This window comes from Mesoplodon bidens (assembly GCF_964165515.1).
Source record: "Mesoplodon bidens genome assembly, contig: HAP1_SCAFFOLD_103, whole genome shotgun sequence".
In the NCBI taxonomy this organism is placed as follows: Eukaryota; Metazoa; Chordata; class Mammalia; order Artiodactyla; family Ziphiidae; genus Mesoplodon; species Mesoplodon bidens.
Window position 1 is genome coordinate 100,553 of NW_027672700.1, and position 20,726 is coordinate 121,278.

The window sequence follows — 20,726 nt, forward strand, 5'->3', positions numbered from 1 at the left end:
TTTAGGTCCCCAGTGTGCTAGGCTGAATATTATAAATGAAAACACTCTAAGTAAACTTTCTAGCAACAAAAGTTCCCAAGTGGGATGGTTGTTCTTAATATGAAAGTCTAATTCTCGGGGAAAGGAAAGTTTCCGTACCTGTGAGGTATAGACATCCATTACAGGGGTCTATATACAATTACCTCATTTTAACCCAATTCTTGTCTCTATGAGATTTTCCAAGTGACAGAGATAGCCTTGAAAGTCTGCTTTTTCCCTCCCTGCCTGCCCTCACCTTCCCAAAGAATGATACCATATTTTTCCTGTCTTTCTTTAAATGGGCTCAGCCTTACACCCAGACCCACACCTAGTAAATTTCCCATCTGGCCTCCACCCAGGATGAAATAATTCTGCTGCTGGGAAAAGAAGTCAGCCGTCTCTCCGATTTTGAACTTGAATCTAAATACAAAGACACCGTGATAGCAAGCCTGCAGAACCAAGTGGCCAACCTGAGGCAGAAGCTGTTGGAAACAGCCGCCTCCAGGCAGAAGGAGAGGGTGAGCCCACCCAAGTTTCAGGTTCTGCATGAAGAGGACGATGCCCAACAGAGAGAGATCCAGAGCTTGAAAAACCAGGTAGGCTCAGAGACAAGTGGGTCGGGGCCTTGCGGTCACAACACAGGGTGACAGCTCTCAGGTAGAGCCTGGGGGGAGCCAACCGGGTAGTTAGAAATGGGCAGTGAGCACAGCATGGTGAGGAGTACAGGGAGTGCAGGGTTGGCAAGTTTCTAGCCTTGTAAGAACAATATTAGATTTCATTAAGTGCCTACCATGTTCAGGCCCCGGTGCAGGTGCTTTTGGTGCATTAGCTTATTTATTTATTTATTTATTTATTTATTTTATTTATTTTATTTATTTATTTATGGCTGCATTGGGTCTTCGTTGCTGTGCACGGGCTTTCTCTAGTTGCAGTGAGCAGGGTCTACTCTTCACTGTGGTGCATGGGCTTCTCATTGCATTGGCTTCTCTTGCTGCAGACCATGGGCTCTAGGCACGTGGGCTTCAGTAGTTGCAGCATGAGGGCTTCAGTAGCTGTGGCTCGCGGACTCTAGAGTGCAGGCTCAGTAGTTGTGGCCCACGGGCATAGTTTCTCCACAGCATGTGGGATCTTCCTGGACCAGGGCTCGAACTCCTGTCCCCTGCATTGGCAGGGGGATTCTTAACCACTGCACCATGAGGGAAGTCCCCTCATTAGCTAGTTAAACCTCAGTCTTCTGACACTTGCCATTCTACAGATGAGGAGACTGAGGCACGCTCAGAGATGCCCAGGAGCTTGTTACAGCTTGCACAGCAAGTGAGAGGCAGTGATGTGACTTGGGCTCAGCTCTGCCACCTTGTACACCTCATGCTTTCACACCCGCTTTGCATTTCCACCCAACTCCTGTCGCTTCAGTGACCACTTCTCACACCCACCCGGACCCAGCCAGAAAGAGCTGGAGGTGGGGAGGAGGAACCCCACAGTGTTCCAAACACTGAGGCCTTTATCACACCCTGAAGGCAGCTGCTGGTTCATTTATAGGGAATGTCACCAAAAAATCTCCACCCAGAATGTCTGGATTTACCAGTCAACTTCCTTCCTCCTGAAACTAAATCCAAAAGAAAAAAAATTTTTTTTTTAAGTTTTAAAGAACTACTTTAAAATTGGCCACTGATCTTGTACATAAATTATATTGCAACAAAGTTGATAAAAAAGCAATTGGTCATTGATGAATTTTGGCCTCAGTGCATAATTCTGCTTAAAACCGTAGTCAGGTTTGGTTCAACATGACGGAGTAGAAGGACATGCTCTCACTCCCTCTTTCGAGAACACTGGAATCACAACTAACTGCTGAACAATCTTCGACAGGAAGACACTGGAACTCACCAAAAAAGATACCCCACATGCAAAGACAAAGGAGAAGGCGCACTGAGACAGTAGGAGGGGCACAATCCCAATAAAATCAAATCCCATCACTGCTGAGTGGGTGACTCACAAACTGGAGAACGCTTATACCACAGAAGTCCACCCACTGGAGTGAAGGTTCTGAGCCCCTCGTCGGGCTTCCCAACCTGGGGGTCCAGCAATGGGAGGAGGAATTCCTAGAGACTCAGACTTTGAAGGCTAGTGGGATTTGATTGCAGGACTTTGGCAGGACTGGGGGAAAGAGAGATTCCACTCTTGGAGGGCACACACAAAGTAGTGTGTGCATTGGGACCCAGGGGAAGGAGCAGTGACCCCCATAGGAGACTGAACCAGATCTACCTGCTAGTGTTGGTGGGTCTCCTGCAGAGGCAGGGGACAGCTGTGGCTCACCAAGGGACAAGGACACTGGCAGCAGAAGTTCTGGGAAGTATTCCTTGGCATGAGCCCTCCCAGAGTCTGCCATTAGCTCCACCAAAGAGCCTGGGTAGGCTCCAGTGTTGGGTCACTTCAGGCCAAACAACTAACAGGGAGGGAACCCAGACCCACCCATCAGCAGACAAGCAGATTAAAGTTTTACTGAGCTCTGCCTACCAATGCCACAGCCAGCTCTACCCACCACCAGTCCCTCCCATCAGGAAACTTCCACAAGCCTCTTAGATAGCCTCATCCACCAGAGGGCAGAGAGCAGCAGTAAGAAGAACTACAAGCGTGCAGCCTGTGGAACAAAAACCGTATTCACAGAAAGACAGACAAGATGAAAAGGCAGAGGGCTATGTAGCAGATGAAGGAACAAGATAAAACCCCAGAAAAACAACTAAATGTAATGGAGATAGGCAACCTTCCAGAAAAAGAATTCAGAATAATGATAGTGAAGATGATCCTGGACCTCAGAAAAAGAATGGAGGCAAAGATCGAGAAGATGCAAGAAACGTTTAACAGAGATCTAGAAGAATTCAAGAACAAACAAACAGAGATGGACAATACAATAACAACAACAACAAAAAAACAACACACTAGAAGGAATCAATAGAATAACTGAGGCAAAAGAACGGATAAGTGACCTGGAAGACAGAATGGTGGAATTCACTGCTGCGGAACAGAATAAAGAAAAAAGAATGAAAAGAAATGAAGACAGCTTAAGAGAACTCTGGGACAACATTAAACACAACAACGTTCACATTATACGGGTCCCAGAAGGAGAAGAGAGAGAGAAAGGACCCGAGAAGATATTGAAGAGATTATAGTCAAAAACTTCCCTAATATCAGGAAGGAAATAGCCACCCAAGTCCAGGAAGCAGAGAGAGTCCCATACAGGAGAAACCCAAGGAGAAACACACCGAGACACATAGTAATCAACTTGGCAAGAATTAAAGAAAAATTATTGACAGCAGCAAGGGAAAAATGACAAATAACATACAAGGGAACTCCCAGAATGTTAACAGCTGATTTCTCAGCAGAAACTCTACAAGCCAGAAGGGAGTGGCATGATATACTTAAAGTGATGAAAGGGAAGAACCTACAACCAAGATTACTCTACCCAGCAAGGTTCTCATTGAGATTCAATGGAGAAATCAAAAGCTTGACAGACAAGCAAAAGCAAAGAGAATTCAGCACCACCAAAGCAGCTCTACAACAAATGTTAAAGGAACTTCTCTAAGTGGGAAACACAAGAGAAGAAAAGGACCTACAAAAACAAACCCAAAACAATTAAGAAAATGGTCATAGGAACACACATATCGATAATTACCTTAAACGCGAATGGATTAAGTGCTCCAACCAAAAGACACAGGGTTGCTGAATGGATACAAAAACAAGACCCATCTATATGCTGTCTACAGGAGACCCACTTCAGACCTAGGGACACATACAGACTGAAAGTGAGGGGATGGAAAAAGATATTCCATGCAAATGGAAATCAAAGGAAAGCTGGAGTAGCAATACTCATATCAGGTAAAATACACTTTAAAATAAAGAATGTTACAAGAGACAAGGAAGGACACTACGTAATGATCAAGGGATCAATCCAAGAAGAAGATATAACAATTATAAATATATATGCACCCAGCATAGGAGCACCTCAATACATAAGGCAATCGCTAACAGCTCTAAAAGAGGAAATCAACAGTAACACAATAATAGTGGGGGACTTGAACACCTCACTTACACCAATGGAGAGATCATCCAAAGAGAAAATTAATAAGGAAACACAAGCTTTAAATGACACAATAGACCAGATAGATTTAATTGATATTTTTAGGACATTCCATCCAAAAACAGCAGATTGCACTTTCTTCTCAAGTGCGCACGGAACATTTTCCAGGATAGATCACATCTTGGGTCACAAATCAAGCCTCAGGAAATTTAAGAAAATTAAAATCATATCAAGCATCTTTTCTGACCACAATGCTATGAGATTAGAAATGAATTACAGGGAAAAACCTGTAAAAAACACAAACACATGGAGGCTAAACAGTACGTTACTAAATAACCAAGAGATCACTGAAGAAATCAAAGAGGAAATCAAAAAATACCTAGAGACAAATGACAATGAAAACACGACGATCCAAAACCTATGGGATGCAGCAAAAGCATCCCATAGTTCTAAGAGGGAAGTTTATAGCTATACAAGCCCACCTCAAGAAACAAGAAAAATCTCAAATAAACAATCTAACGTTACACCTAAAGGAACTAGAGAAAGAAGAACAAAGAAACCCCAAAGTTAGCAGAAGGAAAGAAATCATAAAGACCAGAGTAGAAATAAATGAAATAGAAACAAAGAAAACAATAGCAAAGATCAATAAAACTAAAAGCTGGTTCTTTGAGAAGTTAAACAAAATTGATAAACCATTAGCCAGACTCATCAAGAAAAAGAGGGAGAGGACTCAAATCAATAAAATTAGAAAGGAAAAAGAAGTTACAACAGACACCGCAGAAATACAAAGCATCCTAAGAGACAACTACAAACAACACTATGCCAATAAAATGGACAACCTGGAAGACATGAACAAATTCTTAGAAAGTTATAACCTTTCAAGACTGAAGCAGAAAGAAATAGAAAATATGAACAGACCAATCACAACTAATGAAGTTGAAACTATGATTAAAAATCTTCCAACAAACAGAAGTCCAGGACCAGAAGGCTTCACAGGTGAATTCTATCAAACATTTAGAGACGAGCTAACACCCATCCTTCTCAAACTCTTCCAAAAAATTGCAGAGGAAGGAACACTCCCAAACTCATTCTCTGAGGCCACCATCACCCTGATACCAAAACCAGACAAAGACACTACAAAAACAGAAAATTACAGACCAATATCACTGATGAATATAGATGCAAAAATCCTCGACAAAATACTAGCAAACAGAATCCAGCAACACATGAAAAGGATCATACACCATGATCAAGTGGGATTTACCCCAGAGAGGCAAGGATTCTTCAGTATATGCAAATCAATCAATGTGATACATCATATTAACAAATTGAAAAAGAAAAACCATATGATCATCTCAATGGATGCAGAAAAAGCTTTTGACAAAATTCAACTCTGATTTATGATAAAAACTCTCCAGAAAGTGGGCATAGAGGGAACCTACTTCACCATAGTAAAGGCCATATATGACAAAGCCACAGAAAACATCATTCTCAATGGTGAAAAACTGAAAGCATTTCCTCTAAGATCAGGAACAAGACAAGGATGTCCACTCTCACTACTATTCTTCAACATAGTTTTGGAAGTCCTAGCCACAGCAATCAGTGAAGAAAAAGCAATAAAAGGAATCCAAATTGAAAAAGAAGAAGTAAAACTGTCACTGTTTGCAGATGACAGGATACTCTACAGAGAGAATCCTAAAGATGCCACGAGAAAACTACTAGAGCTAATCAATGAACTTGGTAAAGTTGCAGGACACAAAATGAATGCACAGAAATCTCTTGCATTCCTATACACTAATGATGAAAAATCTGAAAGAGAAATTAAGGAAACACTCCCATGTACCACTGCAACAAAATAATAAAATACCTAGGAATAAACCTACCTAGGGAGACAAAGACCTGTATGTAGAAAACTGTAAGACACTGATGAAAGAAATTAAAGATGATAGCAACAGATGAAGAGATATACCATGTTCTTGGATTGGAAGAATCAATATTGTGAAAATGACTCTACTACCCAAAGCAATCTACAGATTCAATGCAATCCCTATCAAATTACCAATGGCATTTTTTAGAGAACTAGAACCGAAAAGCTTAAAATTTGTGTGGAGACACAAAAGACCCCGAATAGCCAAAGCAGTCTTGAGGGAAAAAAATGGAGCTGGAGGAATCAGACTCCCTAACTTCAGCCTATACTACAAAGCCACAGTAATCAAGACAATATGGTACTGGCACAAAAACAGAAATATAGGTCAATGGAACAGGATAGAAAGCCCAGAGATAAACCCACGCACCTATGCTCAACTTACCTATGACAAAGGAGGCAAAGATATACCATGGAGAAAAGACAGTCTCTTCAATAAGTGGTGCTGGGAAAACTGGACAGCTACATGTAAAAGAATGAAATTAGAACACTCCCTAACGCCATACACAAAAATAATCTCAAAATGGATTAGAGACCTAAATGTAAGACCAGACACTCTAAAATTCTTAGAGGAAAACATAGGAAGAACACTCTTTGACATAAATCACAGCAAGATATTTTTTGATCCACTTCCTAGAGTAATGGAAATAAATACAAAAATAAACAAATGGGACCTAATGAAACTTCAAAGCTTTTGCACAGCAAAGGAAACCATAAACAAGATGAAAAGACAACCCTCAGAATGGGGGAAAATATTTGCAAAGAAACAACTGACAAATGATTAATTTCCAAAATATATAAAGAGCTCATGCAGCTAAATATTAAAAAACAAACAACCCAATCCAAAAATGGGCAGAAAACCTAAATAGACATTTCTCCAAAGAAGATATACCGCTAGCCAAGAAGCACATGAAAAGCTGCTCAACATCATTAATTATTAGAGAAATGCAAATCAAAACTACAATGAGGTATCAGCTCACACCAGTTAGAATGGGCATCATCAGAAAATCTACAAACAACAAATGCTGGAGAAGGTGTGGAGAAAAGGGGACCCTCTTGCACTGTTGGTGGGAATATAAATTGATACAGCCACTATGGAGAACAGTATGGAGGTTCCTTAAAAAACTAAAAATAGAATTACCATAGGACCCAGCAATCCCACTACTGGGCATATACCCAGAGAAAACCATAATTCAAAAAGCCACATGCACCCCAATGTTCATTGCAGTACTATTTACAATAGCCAGATCATGGAAGCAACCTAAATGCCCATCGACGGACGAATGGTTAAAGAGGAAGTGGTACATATATACAATGGAATATTACTCAGCCATGAAAAGGAACAAAATTGGGTCATTTGTAGAGACGTGGATGCATCTAGAGACTGCCATACAGAGTGAAGTAAGTCAGAAAGAGAAGAACAAATATCCTATATTAACGCATATGTGTGGAACCTAGAAAAATGGTAAAGATGAACCAGTTTGCAGAGCAGAAATGGAGACACACATGTAGAGAACAAACGTATGGACACCAAGGGGGGAAAGCGGCAGGGGGTGGGGGTGGTGGTATGATGAATTGAGAGATTGGGATTTACATGTATACACTGATGTGTATAAAATGGGTGACTAATAAGAAAAATATAAATAAATAAATAAACATTTTTAAAAAAGAGATAGAAAAAAAAAAACCGTAGTCAGTGCTTGGGGGCCTTTGTTCTCTTGTGCTCTGTTTACTGTCTTTCCCTCTGTAACCGATTCTAGGTACACAGTTTCAGTCCTAGAAATGGTGCTCTAGAAAGGGCACAGATTGTGTATGGTGAACCTAGGAGATTCTAGCAGGATACTGTAGGCTCCATGAAGGCAAAGGTTGGGCCCAGTAACCTTCTAGAACTCTGTTAGGACTGTGGCTGTTTGTTTGTTCTTTATTCATCCATCCATCCATCCGTCCATTAATCCAAAGAAATATTTTGGGGGGCCTATTCCGTGCCATGCCCTCTTCCAGGCTCTGAGAATTCAGCAGAGAACAAGACAGACATGATCCTTCCCCCTGTTATGCTCTAGTGAGGGAGACAGAATAAACAAGTCAACAAATACATGCTCTAATATTTAAAGGAACTAATGACTCTCCTTCAAACCTGGTTTTGAAAAAACAATGAAAGTAACAGGTCCTGTAGGGATTATTAGTGCAAACAGCTACCTTGACATGTAGCTGACACATTAATGAGCACCTTTTTCTTGAACTGAACCCAATTTTGCTGAAATATTCCTTTCAGTTATTCTCCCATTTCAGAGCTTTCCTGAGAAAATGACATGTCTTTTTCAGGTACATGGATGAGGCTGAATTATTCCCACATACCTTTTTTTTTTTTTTGGCCGTACCACGCGGCTTGCAGGATCTTAGTTCCCTGACCAGAGATCAAACCCAGGCCTCCAGCAGTGGAAGCACAGAGTCCTAACCACTGGACTGCCAGGGAATTCCCCACATACCTTTTTTTAAATAATTGAAATATATTTGACATAGAATATTATATAATTTCCACGTATCTTTGAATATCAGCCGGTCCCAATTTGAGTATTATTTAAAGTGGCTGCCGATATCTGGGGGAAAAATGTTTTTTTACAAAGATATTATCTAGAAATAATTACACTGATGCATCATGCTGTTGCCGCCCCTACCCCTGGAGCTTCACTTATAACTGAAGAAGAATATTTTATAGCAAGGCATATATGAACCAGAGGCTCCATCGGTTTGAACTCAAATCGAGTTTCATCCACTGACATTTTAGTTTCTTAACTATTCTACTGCCTGCAGGGCATTCCACCAGAAGTGTAAGCCACATGGCAGGTTGATTTATGGTTCTGATTACTTTATGTGTTTTCCCTGGTCCCCGAAGGTGTGTGCATAATGATTTGCTCTCGCAGATCTTCGATCTGCTACAATATCACTAGAAAATTCTTACCTCCATGTGCTCTTATACGCCTGTGGTAATTAGAAGCCAAATTATCATCCTGAAACAATCACTCCTCCTAGCACTCTTAACTTTCTTATGATTCAGTGCCCATTTTGTTACACAGCTTAACAGACATTAAACATCTTGGAATTTATGCCATTACAAACAATATGGATATTTACTTTGATAGTAAAAGTATCAAAGAGGTTTGAAGACTCGTTGGAGTTTTCCAGCAATCCGAAATCCTAAAACTCTGACACTCAGATTGAAATATTTTAAATCTGTCAAAACCACTGGAGTCTTAGAGGGGAACGTATGTTTTCCCTTCTGGAAGTTTGTCTCTGTGTGTTCTATCTCTGGTATCATGCAAATAAAAGCATCAAGCTGAGAAGAGCTTACAAACACTTTCAGTGTTCCAAGGACCTTTTATGGAAAAGTTGTATTTCCCCCCAACAGAGAAAAGTAAGATGTGAAAGAATTGTTTCACTCAAAGTTTCCAAAGCACAAACATGCAAAAGTATAGCCTTGGGGAGAGTGGGGGTCAGAGTGGCCTGTGTCCCTGCAACTTCTATCATAGACCCCCCCCCAATAATGTCTCAGGTGCCCCAGGGAAAAGGTAAGTGTAACTGCCCCAAATGTCCTAGACTCTGAACCATGATGGTGCATGAAACGAGTCAGAAAACTTGTGAGACCCTGACACATCTGTTAATTCTACCAGAGTAATAATGACAAGATTTCCAAGGACACAAACCAAGACCAAAGGCTGTGCGCGCCATCTGGTGGCCATATCAGCACGCCCGAACTCCATTACCTGGGCATGCCCACCACCTCCCCCCAATCTTTTTTTTTTTTTTTTTTTTTTTTTTAGTGTGATGCCTGCAACCTGGTCTGATGGTAAACAGGGAAATTCCTGTATTTCTTCTTTTGGAGGGATTATTTTTATTTAAGATAGTGAGTCTCTATTTACTCTTATAACAGTTATATTTAATTTAATGCACGTTTTTAAGTTTAAAAAGGGAGCTGCTTCTACGAAAAATGCTAAGAAATTATAGTGGGACTAGCCAAGAGACATGGGAAAAATGGTGAAAGTGGTATATGAATGACTGAAGTTTAGGAACTCTCTTCGGGTGGGGTTGCCAGATAAAGTAAGGACACCCAGTTAAATTTGAATTTTAGAATTTCGTTTTAGTGTGTGTCCCAAATATTGCATGGGACACATTTGCACTGAAATATTATTCATTATCTGAAATCCTAATTTAAGTGAACATCCATTTTTCCTCCCCTAAATCTGGCAAACTTACCTTAGGAGAACAATGAAATTGCACCCATAACTTCCCTGGTGGCACAGTGGTTAGGAATCCGCCTGCCAGTGCAGGGGACACGGGCTCAAGCCCTGGTCTGGGAAGATCCCACATGCCGCGGAACATCTAAGCCCGTGTGCCACAACTATTGAGCCGTCGTGCCACAACTACTGAAGTCCGTGCGCCTAGAGCCCATGCTCTGCAACAAGAGAAGGCGCTGCAATAAACCTGTGCACCGCAACAAAGACCCAACACAGCCAAAAATAAATAAATAAAATAAATAAATTTATTTTAAAGAAAAGAAAAGAAATTGCACCCTTCTCCTTGTCACTTCCATTTTGATCTATCAAAACAAGCTAGTGGGGCTTCCCTGTAGCGCAGTGGTTGAGAGTCCACCTGCCAATGCAGGGGACGCAGGTTCGTGCCCCAGTCCAGGAAGATCCCCCATGCCGTGGAGCGGCTGGGCCCGTGGGCCATGGCCACTGAGCCTGCATGTCCGGAGCCTGTGCTCTGCAACGGGAGAGGCCACAACAGTGAGAGGCCCGCGTACAGCAAAAAAAAAAAAAAAATACTAAAACAAAACAAGCTAGCTCTTGTCCTGTCTACGGATTGTGTGGCATTTATGCCCCAATAAACGTGTCCCTGTGTTAGTACTGAGGCCTCACATCTGAAAAATCACAGGGCAAAGGCCCACAGTGCACCTTGAGGTGGGAAAGTCCTGGCCACTCAGAACAAGCAGTCTGGCCACATCAGACCGAGAGGGAGGGGGTTCCAGGCCCAGCTCTCTTCCCTGGCCTCTCGGGTACCTGCTCTGTGGAGGCCGAGGCCTGGCAGCTACTTTCGGGCCCTTACCAACGTTGCCTTTGATGGAGAGCCTTCCACACCCCACGTGTAGACCTAGACCCCTGGAGGGGGGCCCGCCCTTGAGGGGGCTCTGAGCCATGGACTTAGAGGGTGCTCACAGCAGCCATAGATAGAGCCGACCTGTGGTCCTCCCACCCACGATTCCTGTATTTCCCCTTTTTTTTCTTTTTTTTTTTTGTGGTACACATGCCTCTCACTGTTGTGGCCTCTCCCAGTGCAGAGCACAGGCTCCAGACGCACAGGCTCAGCGGCCATGGCCCACAGACACAGCTGCTCCGCGGCATGTGGGATCTTCCCGGACTGGGGCACGAACCCGCGTCACCTGCATCGGAAGGCGGACTCTCAACCACTGCACCACCAGGGAAGCCCCTGTATTTCCTCTTAATAACAACCACACTGGCGTTTAAGTGAGCCTGGCAAGGCTTACAAATGCACACATAAAGATTACCAACTACCTTCCCCAGAGACGGACGAGGGAAGCTGAAGCTAAAACACCCCGTGAGGGCTTCCCTGGTGGCGCAGTGGTTGAGAGTCCGCATGCCGATGCAGGGGACACAGGTTCGTGCCCCGGTCCGGGAAGATCCCACATGCCGCGGAGCGGCTGGGCCCGTGAGCCATGGCCGCTGAGCCTGCGCGTCCGGAGCCTGTGCTCCGCAATGGGAGAGGCCACAACTGTGAGAGGCCCGCGTACCGCAAAAAAAAAAAACACAAAAATCCCCCGAAACAAAACAAAAAAAACACCCCGTGGGTAGTCAGAGGAGAGGACCGTCACAGCTCATCCCCCTGTGCCGTGTGCCAGGCATGATCTGAGCACTTGTACACATGTTAACTTATTAAAATACTTCTCACAATCCTATCAGGTTGGGACTACCATCACCCCGCGTACAGACTGAACAAAAGGAAACAGAATATGGTGTCCTCCTTGTGTTCACAAAGCCCGTTAACTGGCAGAGACAGGACTTGAAGGCCACAGTCCGGCTCCCGAGTCCATGCCATGCTTTACAGCCTCCAACTTCTCACGCTCATTCCTAGAGCCACCTGGGAAGGAGGAACCAGGCAACTAAAGACTGGGTTTGAATCAGACACCACGTCTGACCAGCCACATAATCCCGAGCAGGGGGCCTCGCCTCTTTGAGTCTCAACCTGGCTCCGTTGCAAAATGGGCACATTAATGGGAACGTCAGCCTTCAGCAACGCTGTGACGAGTATCAGTGTAGCATGTGTGAACGGGCTTTGTAAACTCTGGAGTGTTCTGTGAGGTATAAACTACCCTCTATTCTCATTAGAGGGAATTCATTTCATAACCTGCTCCCGGCTCTTGAACTTTGCTGTGCATCCAGTCAGTGCTGGATGATCTGGAACCAACAGCTGGTCTATTTATGGCTGAAAACCCACAGGTCATAGGAAGACAGCAGCACCGGAGCCCCTGGGTGGCCACAAAGATAAGGTTCGTGTCTCGAGGACCGATGACATGGTGGTCACTGAAGGAACAGGCCCCTCCTGCCCCTTCCACTAGTTACAACTGAAAACCTTGGTTTCCCCAACACCCCGATCCAATGTCAACCCGACTCTTTGCCCAACGTTGGAGAAGTACCGGCGTGTCCTGCAGGCCTGGCTGGCCCCCTCTGACTGTGTGTTGCCTCCTTCCACAGATCAGTGCCCTACAGCAAGGCTACAACCAGGTGCTGTGCCAGACCCTGTCTGAGAGAAAATTAGAAATCACCTCCCTGAAGCACGAGGTTGAGAACTTAAGGAGGGATGCTGCCATCACGTCAGGTGAGGCCCTTCTGCATTCAGGCCCCAGAGCTTCTGCCCTCCCCCTGCAGACATCACCAGTCAACCAGCACACCTGTGCCCTTGACCTGGGTGCAGCCTCAGGGATCACCCGTGTCGGTGCATTAGAGTTCTCCCTCAGTGGAGGTTTCTTGCCACCCAGTTCCGAGGGCAGGGCCAGGTAAATATTTGAGAGAATGGTATCTCTTGGCTACAAGGTCTCCTGAGCACTGGCCCCACCAGGGAGAACACAGGTCGCCTTGTGGCTTGGGTGGTTCCACAAAGCAGCCTGAGTGCAAACTAGAGCGTGGACAAAATGGGGTCACTCCTTTAAGGCACCCATTGTCTCACCCATTTCAGCCGAGTGCACTTGGGCCCAAGGGAAACCATTTTCTAATTTGATCAGAGGTGGTTCCCTGATAAAGGGCTTGGGTTGGGAGAGGGGCAGCCAACGCACAGCTGTGACTGAGCTTTGATTCCCTGGATTCCTTCATTGCTTCAACATGTTTCTTGAGCTCCTACTAGGTGTCAGGCCCCGTTCCAGGCTCCGGGGAGGGAGAGCCAAGCAAGACAGTCAGATTCCTGTACTCACAGATTTGGGAGGGGGTGACAGACAATAAAAGTAAACGGATGAATAAACAAGCCCACTTCAGAGAGCAATGGTGCTGTGGAGAAAATAAACTGTGTGTCGTGGTGGCCAGCGCTTCAAGGGGGGAGGCCAAGGGGGACCAGCTTAGTGGGTGTGCAACCATGGAACTCAGGTGGGACTTGAACCCGTGGGCTGGGACTCGAACTCAGTCAGAACCCACTATCTTTTAATCGAGATCACGCATGTGGTCTCGGGACTTAACTAAAGCTCAGGTTCATTATGTCTCATCGCAGAAAGAATTCAGTGAAAGACAAAGTAAGAAGTGGATTTCTTTAGAGAGAAACACACTCCACAGACAGAGTGTGGGCCATCTCAGAAGGCTAGAGGCCCCCAAATATGGGGCGGTTAGTTTTTATGGGCTGGGTAATTTTATAGGCTAATGAGTGGGAGGATTGGGACAACTCTAATATTTTGGGGAAGGGGCGGGGATTTCCAGGCATTGGGCCACCACCCACTTTTTTTTTTTCTTTTTCTGTACGCGGGCCTCTCGCTGTTGTGGCCTCTCCCGTTGCGGAGCACAGGCTCTGGACGCGCAGGCTCAACGGCCATTGCTCACGGGCCCAGCTGTTCCGCAGCATGTGGGATCTTCCCGGACCAGGGCACGAACCCATGTCCCCTGGATCGGCAGGCAGACTCTCAACCACCGCGCCACCAGGGAAGCCCCACCACCCACTTTTTGACCTTTATGGTCAGCCTCGGAAGAGTCCTGGTGCTGGTGCGTGTGTCATTTTGCTCATGTATTACAATGAGTCTGTAATGAGGCTCCAGTTCCCCTGGAAGTCGAATCATACACCCCCTTGGACCTAGCCGATACTAACCAGTTTATGCTGCATCCTCCACGGCTATGTCCTTCTTTTAGAGAGGACCTGTTTCAGGTGGGCAAGGACAAGCCAAGGGCAAGCGAGGCTGCGTGGAGTGAACAGGGGATTGTGAGGCTGGGCAGGGTCGGGGGGTCTGCGTTTTTATTCCAAGGGTGTTGGGAATCCAGTGGAGTTTTTTAAGCAGAAACTGACATGTCTAGAGACCTGAAGAGGAGGGACCACTCACAGACGAGGGGAGGGAGAGAAGCAGGTGACAGGGAGGAGGCAGTGAGCCTCGGAGGGGCACATCACTCTGAAAGCAGCCAGCGCATAGCAGGAAACATGCCCACAGCTGTAGAAGGCAGGCATAGCATTGAGTCGCACGTGGATCCCCATCTCTGTATGAATCTGTGCTTTTCTTCTGCCTCACTCTGCAACTTAATCACACCCAGCCCCACCCCCTGCTACCCCCAGGTCTCTGCTTATGCTCCTCCCTCACTTGGGATGTCCTCAGATATTTTCTGAGCACCTCCCCCAGGCTAGGTGCTGTTCTGGGCACCAGGAATGGAAGGATGAACTCGCTGGTCCTCACCTTCCTCCCGTATGTCGCCCAGTGAAACCTCATCCAAGCATCAAGCCTGTCTCAGATCCCACCTTCTCCGATCAGGGAGTCGGACAGACCTGGGTTGGGATAACGCTTGAGATGGGCTGGACCCACTCAAAGTGTGGCAAGCCCCAGAGGGATTTCCAAGTAACTGAACTGTGTCCTGGAGGCAGAGCTCATTTTTAAAATGAAATTCTGGAGCATTTTGTGCTTTATTTCATAGACATTCTTGATTGATACCTACCACTAAAACTAGGCCTGATGTTCTTTCAAGAAAACAACTGTAGGAGATAACCCAATACCACTGCATTTATGCACCCTTCTTCCCACTTTTATTCAAAATGATAGTACAATGCAAGAGGGAAGAGATATGGGGATATATGTATATGCATAACTGATTCACTTGGTTATAAAGCAGAAACTAACATACCATTGTAAAGCAATTATACTCCAATAAAGATGTTTAAAAAAATGGTGCTACAGTAATGGAGTAGTTATCTATTGCTGCATAACAAGTTACCCCAAAATGTAATGGATAAAACCCCAACCAATATTTATTATCTCCCCCAGTTTCTGTAGTTCAGGAATTTGAGCGGGGGGTGACTTAGTTCTCATGAGTTGCAGTCAAGATGTCAGCTGGGGCATCAGTCATGTCATCTAAAGCCTCGGGGGGAGCCGGAGGATCCCCCTTCCGAATGGCTGCTCATGTGGCTATTGGCTGGAGGCCTTAGTCCCTCAGCACACATGCTTCTCTCTAGGGCTGCTTGAGTGTCCTCATGACACAGCAGTTGGCTTCCCCCGGAGTGAGTGATTCGAGAGAGAGCAAAGAGGAGGCCACAGTGTATTTTATGACCCAGCCTGGGAGGAAACATTCCATCATTTCCACAGTATCATATTGGTTACCCATGGCAGCCCTATTCAGGGTGGGAGGGGCTACACAGGGCATGAATTCTAGGTGGTAGGGATCATTGGGGCCATTTTGGAAGCTGGCTGCCGAGAAAAATAATAGGCGCCCTGTAACAAACATAATTTAGCCACTTTGAGTTCTTGGGACATACCGCATCATTTGACCCTTACAATAACTCTGTGTGGGACAGACAGTGGGAGGTGAAATAACTTGTCCAAGACCACCAAGCTAATAAGTGGTAGAGAGGGGTCCAAACTCAGAGGAGTGTGAAAACCACCACCCCATCAATAGCGTCCAGCAGTGCCCTCTGCCACACGCCCGTCTCCTGGCCTCTGGAGAAGAATTCCTGGACCTTCCCTGTGCTGGGCCTTTGTTCCCCAGGCCCATGGTGTGGCCTCTCCTCCCAGCTTTGCCTGGCCTGTGCCCACAAGGGGCCCCCAAAGGCTTCTCCTCTCGCTGGTGCTGACTGCCCCTCATTCTCACTGAAGCCTCAAACCCTGTTCCGTGGACTTTGCTCTCATTCCCATTCCTGCTCTGGGACCCTTGGAAAAAGCCTCCCCAGTTCTAGGAGGGCACCGGTGGTGGGCCAGACTTGGAAGGTCTTGTCCAAACGTTGGCTGACAGCCATGGTGTTGCCAATAATCCTTCCTGCCTCTTTGACCTCCATGAGTCTTTTGTTTTGGTTTGGTTTGGTTCTTTTACAGAGATGGTGTCATCTTTGCAAAGAGACGTGTTAGTAAAGGATGGTCAAGTTCAACAACTAAAACAGGAGGTGAATCAACTGAAAAGTGAGAACAAAGAAAAGGATCACCAGCTCGAAGCCCTCAGCTCCAGAGTGAGTGTCGGGTCATCAGCAAATTGTAGCTGCAAAAAGCAGACACAGTGGAGTCACATGACACACGGTGGTGAGATGAGGCCAGTGCCCAAGGACACAGGGAGGGTAGCTGCTGGGCAGGTGGCCAACTTCTCTGAAGCCTTTCAAAGGACAGTGTGTATGTGGCTCAGAATAAGCAATATATATTTTCAAATCCAGCAAACATTTTCTAACCCCTATTATAAATGAGTTTGTTTAATCCCAGCAACAAACACACCTATGAGCATATACTGCCAGTACAAAGTTTAACATTAAACAGAATACGATCTCTCTGTGAGCAAGGATGACCACACGGCTGCATCATGGTCCCAGCACCACTGGTTCTCATAATTGTCTTCAAAGCAGAATATCTGAAGATCCAGATGCAAACACGCAGACTCTCATTTCTTCCTTAGACTTTAGTGTGTAGAATGTCTCTATGGAAGATGAACGTGGTAGGCAAGCAAAGAGCTTTTTCCATGTAACTGACTATTTGCAACTCTTGCCTTCAATGCTAACTTTAGAATCCTGCCTCTATAGGATACGATTTCTCAGTATTTGTATGATGTGCCTGTTTCTGTGAATCAAGGTAAAACCTCAAAGCTTTCATCTCAGGTGGCAACTCAGAGATTCCCAGAGGCTACCCGATAGCTAGGTCTGCATGGGGGTGGGGTGAGAACAGATCTTGAGGTTCCAAGGAAAAGGCACAATAAGTAATACCTGGTACGTAGTACCATATCCAGTTTGGAGCTGGTGAAAGGCACTGCATGAGCTTTGGGATCAGACAGACCAGGGTCCCATCCCAGAGCTTTCTTTTATTGTAACTTATTTGGCCTCCATTTCCCCATCTGTGAAATGGGGATGACAAAATCGTTTTCTGAGAAGTGGGAGGCTGGTTTTAGTTGTGCTGTTCTGCCTCTGCCCTGGGTTGGCTGCCTGGCCAAGCCCTCTGCATTCGTTTCTCCCAAGCAGAGTGTCTTCCCAGGCATGTGCTATAGCTGTTTTATGTGGGGTGTGTGTGTGTGTGTGTGTTTTGGGGACAGGAAGGGGATGCAGAGGTGGTGCTAAGTAGAAGGAATCTGCAAAGACAGCACCTGCTTGGCTCTTCTACCTCCTGAAATGCATTTGGATGATTTATGTCCCCGTTTCCCCTTCCTCGTTGACCTCGGAATGAGGTCCCTTCTCCTCTAGACTGTGCTGGCCAATAGAAGAAGGGCTCGTCACCACCAAGGGTTCTGCTCTTGTGAACATTTGATATGCCTTTTTTTTTAATGACATACATCATGTGTGTTAATTTTAGAAAAATAAGTAGATGACATTGAGAAGAAAAAATAAAAAGAGAGGAGAGGAAATGCAACCTTGAGAAATCAGTGTTAATATTTTCATGTATGTTCTTCCAGTCTTATTTCTATATATTGCCTAGAAATCAATCAATCAATCATTTTATAGTGAATTTATACTATGCACATTTTTAAAAATTTTAAATACTTACTATTTTCCCATGCTAATAAATCAACGCTCTTATCATTCGTCTTAAAAGCTACATACTTTCTCCTGGATGTACCCAGTGTTATAAAGTGGTCTGCTGTTCTAAACAACACTTGGGTTGTTTCCTCTTTTTTTTTTTTTCTTCCACTGTTACGGACAATTCTGTGAAGAGCATCCTTGAAACTACAGATTTACTTATTTCTCCAGTCATTGTCCTTAAGGTACATTCCTAAAGTGGGAATTGCTGGGTCAAAAGAAGGCACATCCATTCTTATGCCGTTAATTCCTGTTGCCGAGCCGCCTTCGGGCAAGACAGCTCCGTTTACCCCTCCACACCAGTCGGCGCAGTTGTGTCTTTGAGACTCAACCTGCACAAAAGCCGTAAGATGGACCCGAGCTCACTGGCTCGGGCCCCTCCACCCTCACCGGTCACAGCGTGAAAACATCCCAATTCCTGCACCCTAAGTACCCAGACTCTGCAAAGCTGGATTTCCCCTGCAGTGAAGTTTGCTAACTTTGAAGAGGAATTTGGATGCTCTATTCCTCAGAACTCATGAGAGGGGTGAACTGGGAACGACTGCAGGATCCCGTGCTCCCATCACACAAATGGTCTTACCTCTCAGAATTCAGAGGTGTGATTGGGTTATACAGCAGGAAACACTCCTGGGCGTGAACACAGGTACTTGGGACCCCCAGCCAAGCCCCTGTGGCCTTGTCCTTTTTCTCCACAGTGCTCAGTGCTGAAAGAAGAGTTACAGAAGGAAGATGCCCAGAAGGAGAAGTGGGAAGCCCAAGAGAAAGAGTTAAAACTCTGCAAAACCGTGCGTTGAACCTCCTGACCCCTAGGTGTCCACTGAAAGCCTAGATTGTGACCTTGAGTGTTTTGGAGGGGTTCCTTGGCTCATTAGCTAGCACAAGCTCTGGGGCTTTCTGGGTGTTTGTCTGTTAATGTAGTCTCCTAATTCTTTGATTTGCTAGCCTCAGAGAGATGGGTGAAAAGTCCATGGAAAACACACTCTCCCCAGATTTTCTGGGCAGTTGGCTCAAGGCCCCTCATCAGGATTCCCCTGGGGAAAGGGACGGGAGGTGGCCACCGTATGCTGCTAGAAATTCAACGTGGTCCCTACCCCTGGACTTTGATGCCCAGACTTTCATGATCCACTGTCACAAGTTTTATCACGGCCCTGATCACTGTTATTAACACAACTCTTCTTGAATTATTTTTGCTTAAATACATTCAATTTTACAACAATTCATAAAAACAAAATAAAAAGCAAATGTATCACTGGCCTTGTATGGAAGGTGAACATAAAAATCAATACAGTGAAATGATGACAACTCAATATAAATGTTCACCCCCTGTACCGGCCCGAACCCTCGTGCACATCACCAGGCATACGTTTTCCATCCATTGGGAAGGACCGTGCCTGGGACGGGGAAAGGAGACGTGTGTTCTTCTCTCTGTCAGGAGCACACTTCTCTGCCTCAAATGAGATAAAAGAAAAATGTCATTGTTCTTTGCTTCCAAACTGTGCCCATTGTGTCTTCCAAACAGCCCTTATTTAGATTGAACTCAAAAATGTGCCCCAAGGAGAGACTCTAATGAGTGGATAGGTATCTTATACTGTTTAATCCAGGATCCATGCTGATCTTCAAAAGAAACTCAAATTTTCCCTCACCCAGCCCTTTCTCTGCATCCGTTGAAAGAAAGTCTCCTTTGCCTCAAAGATGTGGAATTGTCCCCCAAGGGAAGGAATGAAGCGAATCCCAGACTAGGTTTCTGCCTTAATGAACCGGATGAAATGAGTTGTGAAGTTGACTTCCCTGTTGTTGGAACTCTTTCAGCAAATCCATGACATGGAAAAAGAAATGAGGAAGCTGAGGGTGGAGCTGAAAAGGAGCAGTACCGAGCAGAGCCTGATCTCTATGACGCTGCAGGAAAAGAGCAAGGTATGGCAGGGACAGGTCGGCCTGGGAACCACTCTGGGGCCAGCACTCCACCTGCATCATCTCTGTTCATCCTCACAATGACCCCATGCGGTCTATACTGGTATTAACCCCACTTTACAGTCGGGAAAACTGACACAGAGGTGAAGGAAGTTATCCAAGTTCACTTGCATAAAGTAGTTGTGGCAGAACTTGAATCCAGGTCTGCCTGACTCCAAAGCTCCTGTGAGTAACCACTACCCTAGACTGCCTTCAAATCTTAATTGTGAAATTATCTAAGAAAGAATTGATCCATTAAATCAAGTTTGCCAATGATGTTTTTCCAACTTAAATTCTCATATTGATTTTTTTTTGTCTTTTTGTTCCATCATTGAGAATGTTTTTAAAAATCTCAACATGTTTGTCATTTGTGTGTTTCTTCTTTTAATATGAACGATGTTTGCTTTATATGTTTTGAGGCTGTGTTACTAGGTGCATATAAATTTAGAATCCTAACACTTCCTGTAGAGCAAAACTTTAGATCATCATGAAATGTCCCTTTTCATCTCTAGTAGTGTTTCTCCCTTAACGTCT

The 20,726-nt window shown here is 45.0% G+C and overlaps 1 protein-coding gene across 1 annotated transcript in view; it reads left to right on the plus strand.

Moving 5' to 3' along the window:
- Positions 1-20,726, plus strand: part of LOC308609814 (forkhead-associated domain-containing protein 1-like) — a gene marked incomplete at its 3' end in the record, with an annotated part of 77,593 nt that overhangs the window by 48,509 nt on the left and 8,358 nt on the right. Inside the window, exons 5-9 of the mRNA XM_081259114.1 lie at positions 378-614; positions 12,785-12,908; positions 16,570-16,700; positions 18,938-19,027; positions 20,052-20,156. Of these exons, the coding sequence (XP_081115240.1) occupies positions 378-614; positions 12,785-12,908; positions 16,570-16,700; positions 18,938-19,027; positions 20,052-20,156 (687 nt within the window). The remainder of the gene's footprint in view (positions 1-377; positions 615-12,784; positions 12,909-16,569; positions 16,701-18,937; positions 19,028-20,051; positions 20,157-20,726) is intronic.